The following is a 23050-nucleotide window of genomic DNA, read 5'->3' on the forward strand; positions in this document are numbered from 1 at the left end:
TGATATTACAGTATTGGCATCTTCTAATACTTGTGCTACCTGTTTTTGTGTAACAAGCTTCAATGGAGGCAATCTTATTCTCTTATTTTTGTGCTGTTCTAGATGCTCAGTTATTCTTCATTTCAGTTCCTCTTCTTTTTCAGTTAGAGGACTTTTTCTTTCTGAGGAGAAGGTAGAGGAGAGCATGCCTGGTTTGGGAATGAGAATGGTTCAGTGGTGATGCTGGCTTCCTCTACTGCTGACTCCCCCTGGATTGTCTCCACTGTCTGAGCTACTTCTGGCAAGGCTTTGATTTCTTTGCCCTGGGTAGACCTTTGCAGTTCTTCCAATTCTACTTCTGTGAATTCTTTATTTCATTTTATAAATCAACATTTTATCTGCTAGCCTGTGTTCTGTTATTTCTGATTCTGGATATTGTTCTTTTCAGAACTGGTGGGTGCATTCTTTTCAAATATTCTCTTCTCATTGGACTTCTTTTGTAATAGCAAATCATTATTTCTTTGTTTTCAGTCTTTGTATATTTGTGATAGGTAAGCAACTTTTCTTCCAGTAGTCCTGCAACTGCTGGCCCTGGTTGCTCAGCCACAGTCCTAAGTCCTGTAGCCCACTTGTCATCAGATGTCCAGAAACTCCAACCCCTAGCACGATCCTTGTTGACGTCAGCAACAACCAATCCAGTATAGGTTTCTGTACATTATGTCTCACCATATTATTTATGGGAGAAACACTCTTCGTCTGGCTCCTCTGATGAGACCTGTCCAGTATGGTTGAATCTCTGGCATAGCTCTCATCTTCCTCAGAGCACACAAGCCTCTCAACCACATCAAGGCAGTGCCTCACTGGGAGTTATTATTATTGTTATTGTTATTATGTTTTTACTTTCCTGAATGTTGGGGAGGGGTGGGAGTGAGATCATCTCTACAGGATTTGTTTTTATCTTTGCTCAGTAAAGCAGCAGAGAAATCATTTCAAAAGTGATGGGTTAGTAGAGTGATTAAGTATACATGCTGTGTGAGCAGTGCCTTATGCTTCTCTCTGTTTAACCTTAAGCAACCCAGTAAAGATTTGTCGACCAAATACTTGCAGGCCCAACATTAGTAATTCCACCAAGCTTGGAACAATTATTGGTTAGTCTCTGTTCCTTAGTCATTTATATGAGGGATGAAACTTTGTATGATGTATTCATATGAGTGGTGATATAGTTTAACTTCATTTTCCCCATCATATTCTTGAAAAGTTATTAATGACTTATTATGTGGAAGAAATATATCAAATTTTGATTTTGTCAGAACACATTCTGATTAGGTTCCCATATTTGTCCTGAAACAATGGTTGTGTTCATATGCTGCACTGTGCTACAAAGTGGTTGTTTGGTTTTGGTTTAGCATGTGTAAAGCATGTTTTATGGCTTAGTGGGATGAGCAATCCAAACCAATTATAGTTTATTCAAAAAGCAATGGTTAATAAATAATGGCTTAACTGGATATGTAAACCTGGTTCCTGTGAACGTGTATTTTACACTGGTAAGCTTATAATATTACAATAATTGATTTTGAGATTTTAAATTGTTCACCAGCCTTAGAAGACAGAGTTGAAGTTATATCCCAAAGTACTTGTAATTACTTGTACACTCTGGCATCTGAAGGCCATATCCTGGAAAAGTGGCTAAGTGTGTTCAGGAAGCCCTTCTGCCAGATACACATATACGTGCCTATATTAATGGACATGGACAACACAAACTCTTCCATTGTTGGCAACGAGGGGCTGTGAACAGGATGGTTTGCTTTAGTCAGTTCTAATTGTTTGTATCAGGACCTGTTGACCCATCTTTCTTGCTGGTTGTGCTTGATTGACAAACCCAGTTTATTAGATGGATGGCAGAGGTGATTTCAGAGACCCATATAACATCTCACAGCATATATGCTCAGCACTGTAGACAAATTGATTTCTGTCATAGTATAAATTAATAGTTGATTAGGATTGAGCTGTTTCCTAGTGTTATTATTTCTTTCATACAGTGTAAGAGTTCTTTCTTATATGGGTTTTTTCTTATGGTTGAAACATTGGTAGCCTTATTCAACCTCCAGATATATGGAATCTACAACTTTATTGTAGATAAATTTATTGATTATCCTTTTGACTGTGAAGACCACAACAAATTGTGGATAGCCCTTAAAAACATGAGTTAGATGACCAGAAAACAACCATTAAAACAGTACTGAGGTATCTCCAGGACCTTTTCCTCATCTGATGTTGACCTAGCCCATGCAGAGCTCCCAGGAGAATCTAGTAGCAGTCTCTTTTTTTACATGATGTTAGGGGAATGGAGACACACAAACACTGGTTATCTATGGTAATGCCGATGTTATAGCGCTCTGAAGACTGATTACCAATACCAATACCAATACTTTAATGGCCAAGTATAAAACATACACAAGGAATTTATCTTCGGTGATAACAGCAAAATCAACGGTGCTACTAATCAGGTATTAGGTTTCAGAAAATTATTAAAAACCTTTGATTTACAGATGCTGCTATTTTTATTGCTTTTTGGTTTGTTTTATGATTTTATCTGGGATATAATTTTTTAAGACTGCTTACTGCTAGGTAATTGTAATTGTACTGTGGACATTTTATTGTTATGATAGTAAGCTACCAACAATTTCAGTTGTGTGCAAAAAATTGAATGAATGAATCAGTGAATGACTATGGAATAATTCAGTGGTTCAAAATTAGGAAACAAGTATGCCAAGATTGTATACTATCACCTTAGAACTTACACGCAGAATGTTTTGTGAAAAACACTGGACTAGAAGAAGTAGAAATTGGAAATTAAATTGCTGGAACAAAGAATAACTTGCTACTTGGGAGGAAAACTGACAAATCTAGACAAATTATACTGTTATAAACCTATGATTTTTTTAGTTGTAATGTATGCCTGTGAAAGCTGGATCATCAGAAAGGCTGAACAAAGAAAACTGAATTATGGTACTGGCTGTCCTGTGATTGATTTGCATTTTTCTTTTTCTTTTTTCTTTTACATATTACACTCATTTTTATTTTTATAAAACACTTGAATGAAACCCAGTGCATGGAAAAAAATTATTGACCTGCATTTTTCAATTAACACCTAGAAGAGAGGCTGCTTAGTCAAGCTAGCTCTTCCTATTTATCCTTGCAAGTTGTGAGATAACAAACTTTTTTCTCTAACCCCAATCAGATAATTTCCCCCTCTTTTGTCATAGCAGGCACCCAGTGCCTGCTAGACACTTAATCCTCATTAATATCTATCCTTCCTTTGCTGATGCCTAAACTAAGCAACTCAGGGTAGAGGGGAGAAGAGAGGTTGCAGGGCTATAAAACTTGCCCAGTGAAAGCAATTCCTTTTGCAGCCCCTTTGTGAGTTGAATTCTGGAGACCATCCTTGCCATTTGGGCTCACCCTCAGATTAAGGATGGATCCCCTGGTGCTGTGAGTATATTCAGGGACAATTTCTTAATAAACGTTTTCAAAGTTTATTGCCATCCTGGCATCTCCCTTGGTGTTCTTGTTCTTTAGTATCTGTCCTACAAATCATAAATTAAGCATTTATCCTTGCAAGGATTATTTATTTGTTGCTGCATTAATTAGCGGCAACACTGGTGAAGATCATTAAGAATACTGACCACAGGAAGAATAGATATTCAATACTAGATGAAGTGAAACCTGACTCTTCACTGGAACTACCAATAAGAAAGCTAAAGCTTAAATATTTTGGACACTTAATGTGAAAGCAAGAATCATTGGGGACTCTGATGATTGGAAAAATAGGCAAGTGAAAAAGAAGTCAACAGAAGACAAGGCGGCCAGATCCTATTACAGATGGCGCAAGCATGAGATCTAAGAAGCACTTGCTGATAGTCCTAGTGAACTGATGTCCCTTGGATCAGAAGAGTTGGAAACTTCTTTATAAGAACAATTTAGAGGTATCTGCACGTGGCTGCTATAATATGGAAATTAGAATTTGATATGTGATGTGCTGTTTCATTCTATAAATAATCACTTGTTTGGTCACCTGTAGTCAGTTAAATTCCCTGCAGAGAAAAATAAGTGATGGGGGGGAGGGAGTTTTTGTTTTAAGTTTATTTTTTATCTCAAGACATGGAAATGCCACAGATGTTTTAGTGTAAGTATATCTGTGTAGGAAACTCCTAAAATGTATATAGATAATTTTGTGAGCTTATATTTTCCTTTAAAGGATGTTTACTATCATTTCTGAGCTACCAAGAAAACAATAATGTGATAGGAATTATAGTAGTTCTCCATGGCAGTTTGATAGCTGTAATTTCTTTTGTTTTTAATGTTGGAAGAATAAAAAGATTTATTAAAATAAGAATTATATTGGTATAATAAATGCTATTTTAACAGGTTACTTCAGTATTAATGCTGCTCATATATCCTTATTTACAGTTTGGAATAGAAATAAATTTTATATAAAGTGTTACCATACAATTGTCTTTCTACATCAATAAACTGAGAAACAAAAGCAAGATGGGGTTAATTCAAAAGGCCAGAGAATTAGAACTGAATAATAAAAATAATCCAGATAATAAAGTTTTGGAAGAAGTGAAAAACTATTATAAGGCTTTACAAGCAGCAAAAGCCTTAAACAATCTCAGAAGCATTTGGGAAGTCAGAATACTTAGGAAAGGCATCTTCTTTTTGTTCTCTGATTTCCAAGAAAAATGGAGGAGAGGAAGACAAATGTCACAAATCTCTCTGAATTCCCTCAAGTGCTTCTTAAGCTGATCTTCAAGGAGAAGAGACCATTGATACACTAGGTCCACCAATCTGTAAACTCCCAGTTTGGTTCTCAATACAGAGTCATGTATATATTGGTTCTGAAAGAAGTGAAACAGTTTCCCTAGTGAAGTGGTGAGGAAAGAAAGGAACCTCTCCTTTGATATGTTGGATTCACAACCACCAGAGCTTTAGGCATCTAAAGGAGGAGACAATATTGAAGAGGAGACAATATTGAAGTCTTCTAGTCTGAAGAGTAGGTTTATTTGGCCCATGTCTATTCATGAGATAAATAGAATAAAAAGAGAAGCTGATGCTTCCTGGCTGAAAAAACTCACACACCTCAACTGACACTAGCAGAATTCATTGCATATGGAATCCAGATTATAAAATCTTATGTATAAAATTTGGAAGAATGAATCAGGAGGCTTCATGGTCAAACAGATTTTGAACCTAATTTTTCTCTTGTTATTTTTACACTTGATGGATAATTTGATGATTGTTGATATGAAGGGGGTTTTGGTAGAATCACATTGTTATATTGCTTTCCTTTCCTAGCAGTTTAATCTGAAAATATTAAAACTATGTATAGGTAACAGCCACATAAATGATAGTTTTCCTTGATCAAATTTGACTCTTGGTTACTGCATATTCATATCCATGTTCTTTTGGTAATAGTACAGAAGCATTTTTGTTGCCTTATTTCAGGATGCTTTTTCCAGCTTCCCATTCTAGTTTACAGCCTTGGAATTTCCTAGTAGTCTCCTATCCTAATACAAACTAGGTCTGACTCTGCTTAGCTTTTTCAAAGTCTTCCAAGTTCAGCTAGGTGCTGCCACCAAGTGAAGAACCTATGCATCAGATAGCCAAATAGTTACTACATAGAAGCTTTATATAGTGAAAATTAATATAGTTGTCCCTCTTATCACTTTATTTGTGATCTATTTATGTAGCTTTTGATCTTTTTCCTCAATGAATAAATGAACAAGTATAATGTTTTTGACTCATTTGTTTAATTGGGTTCTCTTTATCTAGTTTTAGGACTTCTGTGGAGAACAGATCACATTTTAGGTCACATTTATGTATGTACCAACACAGATGAACTTCAAAAAAAATTGCTGAAAGACTTCACTAGTCACAGGCTTAAAAATCTAATTAAATAAATAATTGGCAAAATATAGTAACAAAACCAGAATATCAGCCAACTGCAAAAATCTTATGAGAGAAGAGATCTTAGTGTTATTAATTTTATTGGGTATGATTTTGCTTGTTGGCTGAAAATTTTATCTAAAGGCTTGATAGATATGAATAAACCATGGCAAATATTAGGACAAGATTCTTTCATCCTTCCTGTGCATTTATAGTGCCATCCTGGTAGACAGCAAGATTTAGTTCCTATGATCTCATTCATATAAGAAACACCTGCAACAAAACATTGTGATGTGGGGTGCTGCTATTCAAGGTTCCAGCTGTGAGTGTTTTCTTCCCCCTTCCAGTTTTCATCAAATGACCATGGCTTGTGAGCATACCCAGTCTTCTTGTATTATTAGTTGGAAACTTCTACAGATTTTTATTCTTCAGCAATTTGGGGATCCCTCTTTCTGATATCACCTTCTTATATGTAGATGGTATCATTTTAATTATATAAGCCTAAACATCTGAAATAGAGGGAAAGCTGTATCCTTTTCTAATCCTGACATCTTGAAATAAGAAAATACTTTAACCATATATTTTTTGTATCTAGGTATGATGTAGGGTTTGGTCTGTTTTATTTACTGTTTTTGTTTAACATTATTGTGAGCCAGCTAGAATTATCTGCCATAAGATGGACAGCCATATAAGTTTCCAAATAAGTAAGTAAAGTGGCCATTTGAACAATCTCTGTCCTTAAACTTCACACATGGAAAGATTACTACTTAGTCTGAAGAAGGTCTAGGAAAACTGATGTCAATATTCTCTAGTGTAACTTCCCCCATGAAACTTGATACTCTCTAAATATACTGGACTTCACCTTTCATAATTTGCTTGGTTGGAATGTCAAAGTTGACCCAACACATCTGGAGGGCAGTGGGTGGGAGAAAGATGCTTTAATACAAGACTTTCCAGTTAAGAAATAATACTATTATGAAATTAAGGAAGGAACTAGAACAAAATTTGAAACAAATACAGACAGTAATTCAAAGGAATGCTATTCAAATCTATCTTAGATTTAGGCAGCTTTTTCCAGAAGTCCCTCAAGACCTGGCTATGTCATCAGGTCTGGGGGTCTCAGGGGACTGGTGAGATCTCTGTTGCTGATCAAATCTCTTGTGTGTGCTTTTTTTTTTTTAATATGACTATGTTTGACATGTTTATTGTTTTATACTTCTTTTGCTGTACGTTGCCCAGAGTCATTTCTTGTGAGAGGAGCAGCCATATAAATTTGATAGACAGACAGACAGACAGACAGACAGAATAGGAAATGATACAGAGAATCATATTTTTATTACAGGTCCACCAGTATCTTTTTTTCAATCTCAATTAAAATAATTTATATTGTTTAGTATGGTTAGTGCCTGATATTTTACTGAGTAAATAACATTTATTAAAATGTCCAAGATAAATATCTGATTTTGCAATAAGCCACAGAGTTGCTAGATGATTGATGTTTCATCTGTGAGACCTGAATGACGTCTTGTTTCAAATACTATGTTTCATTATTTCATTTCAAACCTAGACTATACTTTTTATCATTGTTCCATATTTATGCAAACAAATCTATCATAGTTCATATTTATATTAGGTAGACCAGATTGTATTGAAGAAAGGAACCTGCTCTCTGTAGTACCTCAGTTTCTCATCCATTAAGTAGGGATGAAGTTTGCTTGGTTAATAAGGTGACAGAATGATGATTTGTCGATGAGTCCAGTATAGGATGCTTGTGAGCCCAGAAGTGCTAAATGCAGTAGGCTTATTCAGGCTGTTACTCAACATGAGTCATTTCCACTGGAAAGATGTTTGTCTGGGTCACATACTGCATCTTCACATATCTTGGACTGCATGTTGAATGGAGCACTTTCTTGTCCTGAAAAGCCAGCTGCTCATTTCTGTCTTTTGTGGGCAAGCAAAACTGGCTTTGATTTTTGCAATCAGAATGGCCTGCTTTTGAAGGGAGAGAGGGTTCTGAAATAGGAGTGATTTCCAGTTACTATATGGAAGTAGTTTAGACACTGAACGTGTGTAACTCATCTTTATGTTGGTATGTGGGAGCACATCAACAGAAGGAAAACTCTAATTCATGATTTCCTCTGCCCTATAAGGCCCACAGCTTTTTGGTATGATGCTATTATGTAGATAATAATGTTGAAAGGAAGGCTTTTGCAGCTGCTTCTTAGAGAAATGTGATGTCAGGGGAATCTCCAAAACTTGAATCTCCAAGTTTTCTTTTATATGTAATTCTTAGAAGTAAGCATATCTTGACCTCTCTTTATATGCAGAGACCTCTAGAGAAAAGTGGAGCTGCTCCATCTTTACACACAGATTTTTTGTAAGCAAAATGCAGAAACTTAGTGAAGAAGCAGTCTGGGGACTTCAGAATAACGGAGCCTAAATTTGCTCAGGCTCACTGCTAATGCCAGTTTGGCTTATAATAATCTTCAGGAGGAAGAGCAGTATTAAAAATCTAATTGATGGTGAAGATGATGAAAAACTGTCAGGTGATAAACATGGCAGTCTTCTACTGAGTAACCTCATGATATATTCCTATAGCTCAAATAGTAGCATCTTAGAGTTAAGTCTAAGAGAGCCAGTTTGGTGTAGTGGTTCAGGCCAGAAAACAGGTGATTGTGAGTTCTAGTCCCGCCTTAGGCATGAAGCCGGCTGGGTGACCTTGGGCCAGTCCCCCTCTCTCAGCCCTAGGAAGAAAGCAGTGGCAAACCACTTCTGAAAAACCTTGCCAAGAAAACTGCAGGGACTGGTCCAGGCAGTTGCCAGGAGTCAAAAACTAACTCAAAGGCATAAACAAACAAACAAAAAGAGTTAAATCAGGCATGTTAAGCTTGGCTTATACAAATGTGGGAGAAGATTGATATATGTTGGATTTTATTTTCCAATTTACTATTTTTAAATAAAATCAAGCTATTTAACAGGAATTGTTATTCCTGGCTCAAGATCAGGCAGTGGGCAATGTTAAGTTACATATATTTACAGATACTGAGACTTGGCTTGCTCATAACATAAATAAGTGTTGCTCAAGAATGAAGCTTGTATTTCTGATCACTTTTATAAAAACAACAACATGGATTAATCATACTTCAGGATGTGGCTACATTTGTAATGCCCCTATAGCTGTTGGAGCCAAGAATAACATTTTTGGATTGAAGCATGAGACAACTTTCTGAGATCCTGCATTTCATATAAATGCATTGAAAACTATGTTTCCCAAGGAAACATGTCTAGTTGTGGGTTTCCTTTTTTTTAATATAATTCTATTGAAAGTTTTAAAAGCAAGAGTAAAAAATCAATACAAACTAAAATAAAGAAGGAAAAAAGAAAAAGGAAGAAATAAAACAGAAAGCTACAGTGCAAAAAGAAAGAAAGAAAAGAAAAGAAAAAAGAAGAAAAACAGAAAAGAAAGAAAAAACATATAAAGAAGTGGCTTCCGATCTTCTTTACAGCAGTTATAAGTACAATTGTAGATTTACCTCTTTCTCTAAAATTACATTGTGACCTTCTTTCTATAATCTATCCTGTCTAATTGTCAAAACCATAGATCATAAATTCATTTTTTTTCTGTTTTACGCAAAAAGTCCATAAGGGGTTTCTAGACAGCAATAAACGTAGATATTGTCTTTTCTCTAATCAAACAGGTCAATTAGGCCATCTCAGCAAATTCTATCATCTTCACCAACTATTTTTCCATTGTAGGTATTGCCAAATCTTTCCACCTTTGTGCATAATCTTGCTGCAGTTATTGTATATAAAAACAAAGTTCCATGACTCTTTTCCAACTGTTTATCCATCAGTCCCAAGAGGAAATGTTCTGGTTGTATATTAATCTTTAAAGTCCTCTGAATCAGTGTATGCATTTGAACCCAAAATCTTCTAGCTTTTTTGCATGTCCGCCAAGTATGGTAAAATGACCCTTCTTGTTGTTCATATTTCCAACAAAGATTTGAAGTACCTTTATACATTCTAGATATTTTTTCTGGTGTCATACACTAACAGTACATCCTTTTATAAAAGTTTTCTTTAAGATTATAACATAGTGTAAATTTCAGTCCATTCAACCACATATTTCCTCATTGTCCCATCTGTATATTATCATCAAAACTTTTAGCCCACTTTATCATACATTCTTTCACTTGTCCTTCTTCTGTTTCAAATTTCAATAAAAGTTTATACAATTTAGCAATCACATGTTCATCATTTGTACACAATTCTGTTTAAAAGTCGGTCTTAGATTATTCAGTACCATAAATTCTTTTGTCTACTCTGAATCTTTCTGATAACTGTAAATAGAAAAACCATTGACAGTTATGTCCCTCTGCCATCAGTTCTCTTGATTTTATTTTGTATTCCCCTTGACAGAATTCTAGTATCTCACAGTATGTTAACCATTTGTGTTGGCCTATTATTTCTCGTCTATAATGCTTCTTGTGCTGAGAGCCACAAAGGTGTTTTCAGGCACAACCTGGTTTTGTATCTGTTTCATATTCTCAATATGGTACATCTGACATAGTGATTTTTAAAATCTACATTAACCTTAACTTTATCATACCCCAAATATCCATGCCACCCAAATATCAGGTCCTGTTCTTCTAATTCTAAAAGTCTATTTCTCAGCAACACCCACTCTTTCATCCAAACCAGACAGCAAGCTGCAAAATACAGTTTCAAGTCAGGTAAACTCATCCTCCTCTTTCCTTTGCATTTTGCATCTCGTTGTGGGTTTCCTGATTTCAACAAGCTGCTAATAAAATAGAAGGAAAATAACTTTTTTTTTTTTCTACAGTTGCAAAAGGTGGGCTTCAATAAGAAAGAAAAAGAAGGTGGTTCAGTGTGTACTACAGATTCTTTCTAACTAAACATCATCATGTCTGTATGCTGATCATCTGGCAGATTTGTTAAACAGCATATATGCTTAATTGAAGTTTCCTACTGTGGTTCTGTGATACTTTTATTTATTAGTCATTTTATAAAATATAATTCTTTGAGTGATGTACCAGATCAAGTATAAAACAAAATTAGAACAATAAATACATAGCAATTAACAATAAAGCCCAGGTCCTGCATAAAAGGATTAAATAAATATCAGCATCAATAAAAATCAATCATAATAAGAGCTAAAATTAACTCTCTAATGTAAAAAACAGTCCATAACCATCGCCAGCAGAGGCTAATAATAAAATTGTGATAATATGGAAACAACTGCTGAATATCTTCCCATACACATTAACTGTTATTTCAGAGTGCCTTACATACATCAACTAGCACTGTATTGTAGTAAATTCTATACTTTTAGATTGCTACTTTTGATTGGTATGTGTGGGGAAGGAAAAGAGTACTGTATACCTGAGTTCAAGTGAATTGCTCTGTGGAGTAATTATCACTGGAATTATCTCTGACACTATGAACTTTACTATGGGAATTGCTCTCTGGTTGGAATTTAACTCCAGCAAAGACATCTAACACTAATTCCTAGTTATATTGTTATTTATGCAGGAGCAGGAAATAATAGTTTAGTTCTCCTCTGACAAAACTGAAATAGACCCCAAGCTTGCCCTCCCATTCAGTTTGCCTTTTGTCTGAACTAATGATTATAGCAGGATGATCTTTTTGCAGCCAGGGGCTATATTTATTATTTGGCCTCTAAGGACATGGTGGTTAAAGCATCAGGCTAGAGACCAGGAGTTCTAGTCCCGCCTTAGGCACAAAGCCAGCTGGGTGACCTTGGGCCACTCACACTCTCTCAGCCCTGGGAAGCAGGCAAGGGCAAACCACTTCTGAAAAACCTTGCCAAGAAAACTGCAGGGACTGGTCCATGCAGTCACCAGGAGTTAACAATGACTTGAAGGCACCAAAAAAAAAAAAAAAAAGGACATGGGAGCACAATGGTGATTGGAGAGTGGTGGGGCTGAAAAATTGCAACCTGTCCCTTGTATTTGTATATGAGGGGATAAGGGGGAAAAATAGTGTGTTAAGACAACCATGAGCTTAGCTGATTGATTTTCCTTGGGGGGGGGTGTATGTCTGTGTGAGAAGGAGAGAGAAGGAGAGAGAGAAAACATTATGCTACACTATTTCTGCATTTTGTTGCCAAATGTTTGACATCACTATCTGGAAGCATTGAGGAAATTGAGTGTTCTGGATTATAGGATAGCACAACATAGCTCTGTGTTACTATAGCTTCTAGTCCAGAAAGAAATATACTGTACATTATTATAGGTGTCATTGATTTGATGATGGCCATTCTGGAAAGAGATACTATACAGATTGTAAATTAAGAGCATTGAAATTAATCAGATTTCTGTGGTAGGTGGTAAGAAAGACAGGTACAAAAGTTATTAAAGTAAATGTAATAAAATAACTTGTCTGAATATTGATTCACAAATTTAGTTCATAGTGGGAATCTATTACTGTAACTAGATACATGATGTTCAGCTTTTCTGGACTGAAAGCATTTATGGTCTGTCTTATGTATTTGATGCTTATAGCCATAGGCTTTCCCATAGCACATAAACAGTGTAAACCACATACTATTTAATTGACTCAAATATCCTCATAAGGTTTTGCAGTCAGAGACTGAGTTTACTGTGCAACCATGAGCCAAGCAATTGTCTCAGCCTTAACTGGTATTGACAATACAGTATGGCAAATTATGATCTCATCTTCCTTTCATTGCATAGATGGAGATACCATTTAATATCGCTAATGCTAGTATAGTTTGAAAAGAAAACACCATTGTTCCTCTAGGAGAGCAATGTCAACAAAGATTAGACTGAAAAGTACTGCTTTTTACATGCAGAAGCTTTATTCTAGCAAAAGATACTTATCTGCATTTCAGACTTTCCCTTTTGGAATATGTTTCTATTGAATGCATAATGGTGACTGGGGGCTTTGAATATATTCTGTCACTTGAAACAAATTCACATCTACACATGTTGAAGGAATCTTCATTTAACTTCATAAGAGAGGCCGGAGAAGTGAAACAGCATTGGTATCCTAAGGTTTTTTCAAACTGAATATTTTATATGTGGATAGAAGTGGAGAGCACATGTTTAGGGCTATCAGGCCCAATGCAAACTGTGTTTTTTATGTTGCATAGAAAGTGAAATCCCATCCATTGCACTTTTCTAATATTATTACAAAATTTGGCAGGAGTATTATTCCCTCAGTCCATGTCTGAGGAAGCCTGTCCAGAGTTTGGAAGTGGCAAATTTGAGGGAGATTAAAAATACTGATTCTGTATTTCCAATTCCTATCCTTTTCATTTTCATTTTATGTTCCATCACTTTGCCTTCTGTGTGCAGAGACATGATTTAGGACTGAAATGTTACATTTTGCCTCCAGGTTTTGGCATTAATTAGAAAGCAGCTGAATCTGTTTTGGTTTGCATGAAGCACATTGTAAAGCTACTAAAACCATATTAAAGCTTGTAAACATCTGCAGTGTAGAACAAAGATGTGTGTTTTCTTTCTGCAATGCTGATATAAGGATGTGTGGCATGAATATAACAACAGGTATCTCTTTCCCAGGTAGTTAATGCAAGGCAGGACCAGGATCAGCTCCCAAGGCAAATTCCCAGTAGCAATAAAATAGTTTCACCAACAATATGAATTCAACTGCACAATAAATAATGCAGCAATCATACTGCATGTCTTACTCCAGTTAGCAAAAAATTCACATGGGCAATGACATAGTATGGAGTCTTACATTTTTTGCTGGGGGTCCCTCCAACTGTCTCTGCTTGGATCAGTGGTACAATTTAATGGTTGGGTTGTGATGAAAACTCTTTAGATGCCCATTCAGTTGTGAAGTACACAACTTGCATTTATCTACCAGTTTACCACCTCCTCTCCCTCTGCACTACCACCACCAGCCCTTTACAACTGTTTTGGCATTGTTGATACATAAGACCAAAAAGCTGAGTTTTCCCAGCCTGATAATATAAGAAAAAAATTATCATTTCATATTTTTAAACTGAGTTCAAAGCACCACAAAGGCTTATTATTATTCCTTTTCAGTAAGGAAACTATTCTTGTTTCTAAGTAAATAAGGAGTAATAAGCAATTTGTTTCCATTGCGCACATTACTTGGGTACCAGAATAACTTTCTCAACAGAAAGTTGAGTAATAATAAAATGAGTACTTGTAGCAATGTACAATAATGTACAAAATTGGTAAAAAGTTTACTAATAAAGGAAAGATGGATAGAGAAATTTTAAGGTGTGCAAATGTTAGTAGAAAGTACTGAACAGTACTTGGTCTAGAACAAATGTTGGTCAAAAAAAGCAAAAATGACCGAATATAGGAGTATGTTTCTGCCCAGTTCTATATGGAAGTGAAAGTTGGATATGTGAGGACAAACATAAAAGGACATTGAATGCAGTGGAAATGGTTTAGTTAAGTGTGCGTGGTACAACAGGAAAAGATAGGATCAAGATGAAGGGTGACAAACGTGAATTGAATATTGTACAAAGTATGAGAGACTAGCATGGAAGAAGTCCATTGATGTGGCTTGGTCATACAGGGAGAATGAACGAGGTCGAAATCACAAAATAAATATATGGGAGAGTGAATCCATAGATAAAAAACCTAAAAGGCAATGCATGAAGTGGTGTATGGATGTGATGGAAGCAAGGATGTTTTGCAAGGATCGAGAGAGGTGGCAAAATGTGGCGAATGGTGTTGGCATAAACTAAATTTAGTTAGATCTTTTCTTTTCTCCCATCTCCTGCCTTTAACTACTTTTGCTTACTACCATAAACAGGAATCGTATAATGGGTACGTATGCACCTCTGCATGTAACAATATATATGCCCAGCCAGCCACATTCTGTGTTACTAAAATAAAGCTGAGCAGTATTGGCTCTAATGGGCTGACCCAGATGCTGACACTAAGGCTTTTGCTGCTATCCTTATAATTTGCTATTCTGTATATATACTTTTAAAAAAACCCCATCCCCCGCTTCCTGAGTTTTATCCTAGAGAAAATGAAGGCAGTTATAGACTTTGTGCCTGTAAATCCTGGACCTTCATTTTGAGACATCTGAATTATTGCTTTAGAGAAACAACTTGTCTGTTAAATCCTTTGAGCCTTGTTCCACTGGAGTTTCTTTTTTTTATCCCATTGCTGCCTAAGGTTTCTGGATTTGAATGTATGAAGAAATTTTCATTCTTGTATGTATATGCATGCATGTATGTATGTAAAAACTGAAGCTTTGGTCTCATGGTGATTCCTTACTGAAAGACTGGACTTACATCTTCACATAGGTGTCACAAATTCTTCCATCACAGCAAATAAATGGTTCTGATTCCCAGTTCTACTGCTGCTTTATAGCCTTGCTGCCATGGTTTGCTATCATGGCAAAGAAAAATAATTTACATTATTCAGTGCCTGGTTATAGAATAGGAAGAAAAGACATCCAGATGCCTTTTTTAATGGAATATTTTATTTTTAAACCATTTTAGATAGTGGCAGATTTGCTGCTAAATAGTTTAGGGGTTCCACCCATTTATCTATCAAAATTAATTGCTTTTACATTGCCTTTACTCATCTGTCTTCAAAAACTTGAACTAGTGTTTATTTAAGGCATTGAACTGAAGATCTAATGACAAAGGAGAAAGTGTAGCTCTCAACAGTGTGTTGAAAGCATATCAAAAGATCTTAAAGAATTCAGTCAACCACTTTAATGTTTAAAGGTCCTTGTTGAATCCACTCATGCTAAAGTATTCAGGATATATAATATTTTAAAACAAAATAAAATGAAGTCAGTCAACACTAGTGTCTAAAATAAGTAGATTTTAGGGAGCTGTCAGTGGAAAGGAAATACATACCTTTATGAAAACATTGTCATATTCTTTAATTCTTTTGCTCTTTAAGCAATATTTTGTATAAACAATAAGAAAAAAATCACAATATATCACTTCTTAACAGTTCTGTTAAGAATAAAACATGGGAGTGCAGAAAGAACAGTAACTTATTTCAGAAGCTCAAGCAAAGAACTGAAAAAATACAAATCTAATGAGAGAGAGAAGGAAAAGGATATTTTTCTTCATCCTGTGCACATGGCAGCTGTACGGTATATAGATATACTCCATTGAAAAGTAAGAAGACCCCAACTCATAGTCTGAAGGTTATTTGTCTTACCAAATAGAAAATTAATAAGTGAAGTCGTTGGAAAATTTTCTTTTCTATTTCCAGAATAGTTGATCTCATAAGAGGTTGTAAGGAAAATGTGGTTGTTGCCATTTACATGTAGTGGCAATTTTTTCTTTGCACATGTAAAGTCTCATTCAAAAATAACTTTATATAATAAAATGGGAGGGGGAGTACTTTTAATCCTGTATTTGTAATTTATACAGAATATTGTCACACTTCATTTAAAAAAGCTAGAACAGATCATGTAGTTAAAAAGGCAAAAAAGGCCAAATGATATTGGCAAAAGATGCAGATTTGTCACATAAGTGGGGGTGGGTATGTGGTATCAAAATAGTAATTTTTATGTTAGGGGAGCTGTTACAGTTAAAAATGTTGAGGCAGTAACAATTGTTCTAAGTCTCCCATGATATGCTAGAAGGAAGAAAATCAGTACATTATGGCTTTCATATTTTCTGTAACTGCTGCTGGTGGTAATTATTTTAAGTAGCTTGTTTGGTTCTAGGAGTTGCCTGGAACATGTGAGTTCTTGAAAATAATGGTAAGGGTGATAAACAAATGCATCACCATTCAGCTGGGCATTCAGAACAGCAACCCTGCAGTCAGAAAGGAAGATTGCATCTTTCATCTCATCTAGCGTATTTATTGGATTTTTACACCACTTCAAGCTAAAAGAACTATAAGCACTGTGCAGCAGCAACAATATCAATATACCATAAACAGTAATAAATAAATTTTAAAATTTTAAAATTAATATAGATTAACAATATCTATGTTAGTCTGAACCATAACTTAATCTCTAAAGGCCTTCTGAAATAGCCAAATTTGTATAAGCCATGAGAATGGAACCCAAAGTGTGCCCACTTTCATGATCCCTCCTGTTGCACCTTGCAATAGGTGGGGACCTTCTCTGTGTGGATTGAATGGGCAGAATGTAACTGGGAGAAATGGTCTTGCAGCTACCCAGTCCCTGAGCCATATGGGGCTTTATGACTAGCAATTTGAATTGCATTTGGAGACCCACTGACGACTAATGCAGCTCTTGCAGCAGAAGTATGTTAACATAACAGAAATGAGATTGCCCCATAAGCACATGGGCCGCTGTATTTTGTACCAGCTGTTTTTGGGTGATTTTCAAGGGCAACCCTATATAAAGCCATAAGATGATAAGGGCATGAGTGATTTTCAGAGCTAGCCCCCCTCCCCGGGCCCTGTTTTTACCATTCTTTTAGCAAGAGCTGTGAGTCCAGGAGGGCCTCTAAGTTGAAAAACTGCTCTCCATGGCCAGGAGCTAAAGTTGAACAGGATAGGGGAGAGGACAGAGCTTTGTGGGACCCCATAATGGAGAGATTGAGGATCTGCTCTTGCCCCCCCACAAGCACCCACTGGAACTGCCCATTCACAAAGGAGCAGAACCACCACTATATGGTGCCTCCAACCCCCAACTTCTGCAGGTTCTCCAGAAGGATATTGTGATCAGTGGTATCAAAAGACACTGAGATTGCTAGCAGAATGAGGATGGCCATGCTCCCTCCATCTCAGTCCTGCCATAGATCTTCCATGAGGTTGACCAGTTTCAGACCCATACTAGGATCTGAAACCTGACTGCCATGGGTCAAGATAACCTGCTTCATTCTCGAAGTAAATGGGTATTGTTTCTTTTGTAGTGGTATCCACCTAGGGCATACATGCAGGATCTGGACTAGAGCATAGATCCTGATTTTTAGGTTACAAGGGAAGAAACTACATTTAATACTTGCAAAGATGCACCCTTTTGCTTGGGTTTAATTTGAGCATATCTATGGCTGGACTAGAAAAGTTTTTAAAAAACCATTCTAGAAAGCGGCGGCGGCGGCAAACTACTTCTGGAACACTGTCAAAAAAAGGACATGGTTGCAGTCACTGCTAGTTAAGTTTGACTCAGAAGCATCTTTTCCTTTTCAGAATCTAGAACAGGAATAATATATAGTAAATAATTAAAATTATTTTGGAATATAGTTTCAGTTCTACATGGGGTTATTAGTTTGGTCTGGGTGGCCTCAGGATGAACTACTGATTTGTCCTTGCACTTGATAGATGTGGAACAACTACTTCGTACAGCTGTGGTGAAGATGGCATTTTCAATTTTATCAACTAAGTGAAAGTAAAGAATGTATTTTTTTCTTTTGAAAAAAGAAAGCTATGCTGGATCTTGTGCATTTACTATAGTAGGAAATAGAATACAATGTATGGTATCTTTCTCTAACAAAGGTAGCTGTTGTTTGTTTCCTTTCTTCAGTTCTGCAGAAAGAACTCTATTTTTACAGAATTTCAGTGACTAGCTAAAACGCAGATGATTAATCAACTTTCTTTAATTGCTTAGAAGCCCTAGCAGTACTATATAATACATCCTTAGCCTTGAGGCTTTGGCAGGAGAGGGCGTCCATTTTTGCTATCAAGGTCCCAGAAACCAGCTATGCTTAATTCCTTCTTGTAATCATGCTGCAGGTGCAACATAGCATATTTTGGCACACAAGATGTGCAGGCCGTTGTTCACTGGGAGCAATGATTGAGTTGTTGCATTTCTCTGTGTTTGCATCCATTAGAATAAAGATCTTGGGCCAGCTTAGCTCTGTCATGTTTCATAAACGGCAGGATCAAATCACCTTGTAGATGCCAGCTCTGTTTGGCACAACCCAAGCCATTAGCTGATCCTCCCACCCCCTCCATTGCCAGTAGTAAATAATTTCTCTCTCCATTAGTCAATAACAAAATGACACATTTTGCAGGGTACTGCAGAGAGAACATTTCACATTTCCTAGTTCAGTTGCAGTAACTACACACTGTTGCCTTTTTCCCCCCTTTTTAAATTTTGATTATTAAATCCATTTCCTTCTGTTAGCTGAGAGCGCTGCATGTTATGATCCCCCCCTTTCCATTTAAAGAGATTGTGTTTGCACAGCACTTCTCTCACAATCTGTCATGCTCTGTTTTGTTTAGCACACACTTTAGAGTTTTTATTATAGCCTCTGTCTTAGGGTCTTTCCTTCCCAACCCAAATCCTGCTGCAGAATGTATATTGTAATATAAAATGCATGTACTTGTTTCATTCCAGAGATTTACAAACGAAGACCACCTGGCTGTTCATAAACTCAAACATGAGATGACATTGAAATTTGGTCCTTCCAGAACAGATTCAGTCATCATAGCAGGTATGTGCCATGATCCAGATCAACTTGAAGTGAAATGTTTAATACAGCCCCATTGTAAGATTGATATTAGGAACTGAATGCACTAGGTGTTATTTGCTCCACTGTTTTGCAGCCTTCAGTTAATCAAGGTGAAGAAAAATAGGAAGGCTATTTTTATGTATTACAGATCTCTGCCTTTTTATGTATTACAGAAGTGTCAGATGTTGTGACTTAAAAGTGAAAGATTTACAGGCACAAGTTCTTTCACACTTCATGTATAATTTCAGGGTGACAAACAAAAGTTGACAGTTCAGCTTCCTTTTCTACTCCCAGGTGTCAGTTTTCTTAAGCTTTTAGGTGATCACTTAATACATCTGAAATCCCACCTAGCACTTTGCTGGGAAGGTGTTTGCAAAGCCCCAACTGATCTCTCTCAATATGTATAGATTTGAGGAAAATATTCCTGGCAGTCTTAGCAGCAGGCCATGTAACACAGAGAAGATCACAGAGCATTCTTCTCCTGTTCTATCAGTTGTCTTGTATTTTGGATCCTTTAAAAACAAGATGGGCAGGTTACAGCTATTGTAAGAAATTGTTTTGTGATTAAGTCTCAGATGGAGAATTGAAATACTTCAAGATAGTCGTCTCTCCCATGCTGGCTGAGAACATAAGGAGTTGCAATCCCAACATACCTGAAGGGTGCTGGGTAGGGGAAAACAACTTCAATTAAACAGTTATTTCTTCTACACAGGCTGTCCCTTGCACATTTTGTTACTGCAGCTTTGACCGGGAAAACTGTAGCTGCTTTCATTCTTGCTTTATATAGAAATATTGAAAGCCATTCTAACTAGTTTGGGTCCATGGATATGTTATGGGGAGTGCCTTGTAGCATGTCAACACTAATAAGCCAATATTGTTTCCTCTGATAGGCAGAAGTACTGCAAGATCTGAAGGAGAAGATTTTTTCCATCATCTTCTAACCTAATGCTTTTTTATGATTTTGTTTTAGTATAATTATTTTTAAGCACTATGTAAAAAGAGTTACTGTTTGTTTTTTGGGGTGGGGTTGCTAACCATACTCAGTGTGATCAACTTCTTAGTAAAGGGGGCTTCTTTCTTCCTAACATATGAAGGGATTGCTGGGCAAATAGCGCACATAGAAGAGGGTAAGAGCATTGGCATTAGAACAAAGAAGAATGTCCCTTAGCACTTGTGCCCTGTAAATACCTAATAGTCAATTACAGAGAGTCCATACATAGTTCTTTAACATTGATGACTACCAAGTTGTGTGTTGTGGTACACACAGTGACTGTTTCAAAGAAGTGCCTGTCATTTATTCCTCTTGCAGCAGCTTTTGATTAAGCAGATGAATCACTCAAAGCTTCTCTCTTGTCTTTGCAAACATCCTGGAAATATCAATTCATGCATGTCTCCCCCTTCCAATGAGAGCAGATCAGCCTTCTGTCTCTGCCACCAAATAATGTAAAGTACAAACAAAAGATTCCCCTGAGATCCTGGGCTTGCTCATATCGGCCAGCCTATTAAAACGTCCAACAAGATGTGGGTGCAGTGGACTAAAATCCAAGTCAGAATATATCCCATTCTTCTATGGCTGTGCTGCACACTCATGGAATTTGATAATTGGATGCAGCATGCCCAGTTTCATTTAAAAGGTAAAAAATGGATTGTAAAAATTCAGAATGCTGAACTGGATTCAGAGGTCAAGTGTTAATGATTTCATTGCTTTGTACACAGTTCTCTTCCCTTTCCTATAATGAATGGAAGCAAAATAAGGAAACATATTCAAACATGCAGAATTCAAGCCATAGAACTTGTCCCTTTTGATACAGAACATGTTTGAAATTTATTTTACTGCAGAATGTAAATGTAAATGCTACAAGGTGAATCTAAAACACGCATGCTGAAGCAGAAGTGAAGAAGCTGATGTTAGTGTCACCTGTACGCTTTTTACAAGGTTGCTCCTTCAGTGGCTTTTCTGCATCAAGCAAAATTTCTCCCCAGCCAGCCAAGCAGAGAGGGTTTTTGCAAATTGGGAGGGAGAACTGGCACTCTTCTTTTTTAGGCCATTAATATGATGCAGCTGGAAAGGAAGAGCAAGAGGAGAACAAAGTTCCATGAGTGATATGAGCAGAAGTCCCCTAACGAGCTAGATCTGCACTCTCTTCTTTTTTGTTTCCTCATGGAAAAAGGGAGCAAAGCTCTTGTTAGAGGAGATGCTCTCTTGATGCCTCACCGTTCAGATAGGATTCTAGTGAATGAAAGATTCTTTATTCCTGGTGAGAAACGATATTTTAGAAGCATCTATACATGCACATTGAGACACCTTCCTGAGACCTTCTGAAGCAGAATTTCTACATCATGTCCCAGCACCGTCCACAGCAGTGCAATGTCTTGGACTTTCCTATGGTCCTACCATAAGAGCTCCCCTTCCTCTCATGATATAGCCATTCTGTATTCGCTATTTCTGAGCTGTCCTGCTCTATCTTTTAAAATGCCCTCATTTGTTCCCGCCTTCAGGTCTTTACCAGCCCCTCCTAATTCCCACTGTATTACTCCAAAACCGCAATTCATCTATAGATACTTTTTCCTATCTATATTACAGATTCGATATCACATGCATATCATTATTGTAAAATACATAGAATTGTGTTTTATATTAACACGTGGATGAACATACACACATGGACATCTGTGCCTGAATAATGGAATCCAAACTTTCTAGCATGACAACTGCATTGTTACAAAGCTGTGCTTTGAATTAATATCCTGGCTGCACATTCTATGAGTTGAATCATGGACTTCAATCGCATATTTCTTACTGCCTTTTTCTCTTCTTTGCCAAACAGATCAGACACCAACACCAACTCGTTTTCTGAAGAACTGTGAGGAAGTTGGTCTCTTCAATGAGTTGGCAAGTTCATTTGAACATGAATTCAAGAAAGCCACAGAAGATGATGAGAAAAAGGCAAGAGGCAAAGTTCTTTGTTCTTACTAAGCTAAAATGTTGAGAGACTTGAGGGTCCTCCATCCTTATGAAATATTGTCAGCTCAGGGAGAATTTAGGTTTTGTTAGGCAGAACCACCCTTAACCTGGGAGAGGGTGAGGGGCAGTGAACAAGGCAGAGTGGGTGAGCTGTGTCATGCAAGTAAAGTGGTGCTTAAAAGTTTGTGAACTCTTTTGAATTATCAGTATTTCTGGATAAATATGACCTAAAACATGATCTGTTATTCACACATGTCCTAAAACTAGAAAAAGAGAACCCAGTTAAACAAATGAGTCAACAACATACTTTTTAATGTATTTTTTGAGGAAAATGATCTAAAGCTGCGTATTTGCCTGTGGTGCAGGCAGTTACGGGTGCCCCTAGAGTGACACGGGTTACACCTCTGCTTTGCAAGCTACACTGTAAGTTGGCTTCCAAGTCCAATTCAAGGTGCCAAAGCCGCACATGGCATGGGGCCAGGGTACATTAGGGACCACCTCTTCCCAATCGCACCTATCTATCCCATCAGGCCAGGTAGGAAGGGCATGTTACGAGTCCCATCTGCTAAGGAACTCCATCCGATGGGACCCATGAGGTGAGCGTTTTCTGCCGTAGCACCCACCCTTTGGTACATCACCCCCCTCCCCGAAGTGAGATTAGCCCCAACCCTGTTGGGCCTTCTAGAGATGTCTCAAGACATCACTTTTCCAACAGGCCTGGGGATCCCTTTGGGACCAGG

The 23050-nt window shown here is 37.0% G+C and overlaps 1 protein-coding gene across 3 annotated transcripts in view; it reads left to right on the forward strand.

Moving 5' to 3' along the window:
* LOC103061925 (cyclic AMP-dependent transcription factor ATF-7) overlaps nucleotides 1-23050 on the forward strand; it is a 124372-nt gene that overhangs the window by 71754 nt on the left and 29568 nt on the right. For all 3 annotated transcript variants that reach the window (XM_088138014.1, XM_088138015.1, XM_088138016.1), the window contains exons 3-4: nucleotides 19231-19327; nucleotides 22174-22292. In XM_088138014.1, the coding sequence (XP_087994140.1) occupies nucleotides 19231-19327; nucleotides 22174-22292 (216 nt within the window). The remainder of the gene's footprint in view (nucleotides 1-19230; nucleotides 19328-22173; nucleotides 22293-23050) is intronic.

This window comes from Python bivittatus, unplaced genomic scaffold (genome assembly GCF_059951505.1).
Source record: "Python bivittatus isolate LINGU-HERP-01145 unplaced genomic scaffold, Pbiv_v1 ctg000220_np1212, whole genome shotgun sequence".
Lineage (NCBI taxonomy): Eukaryota > Metazoa > Chordata > Lepidosauria > Squamata > Pythonidae > Python > Python bivittatus.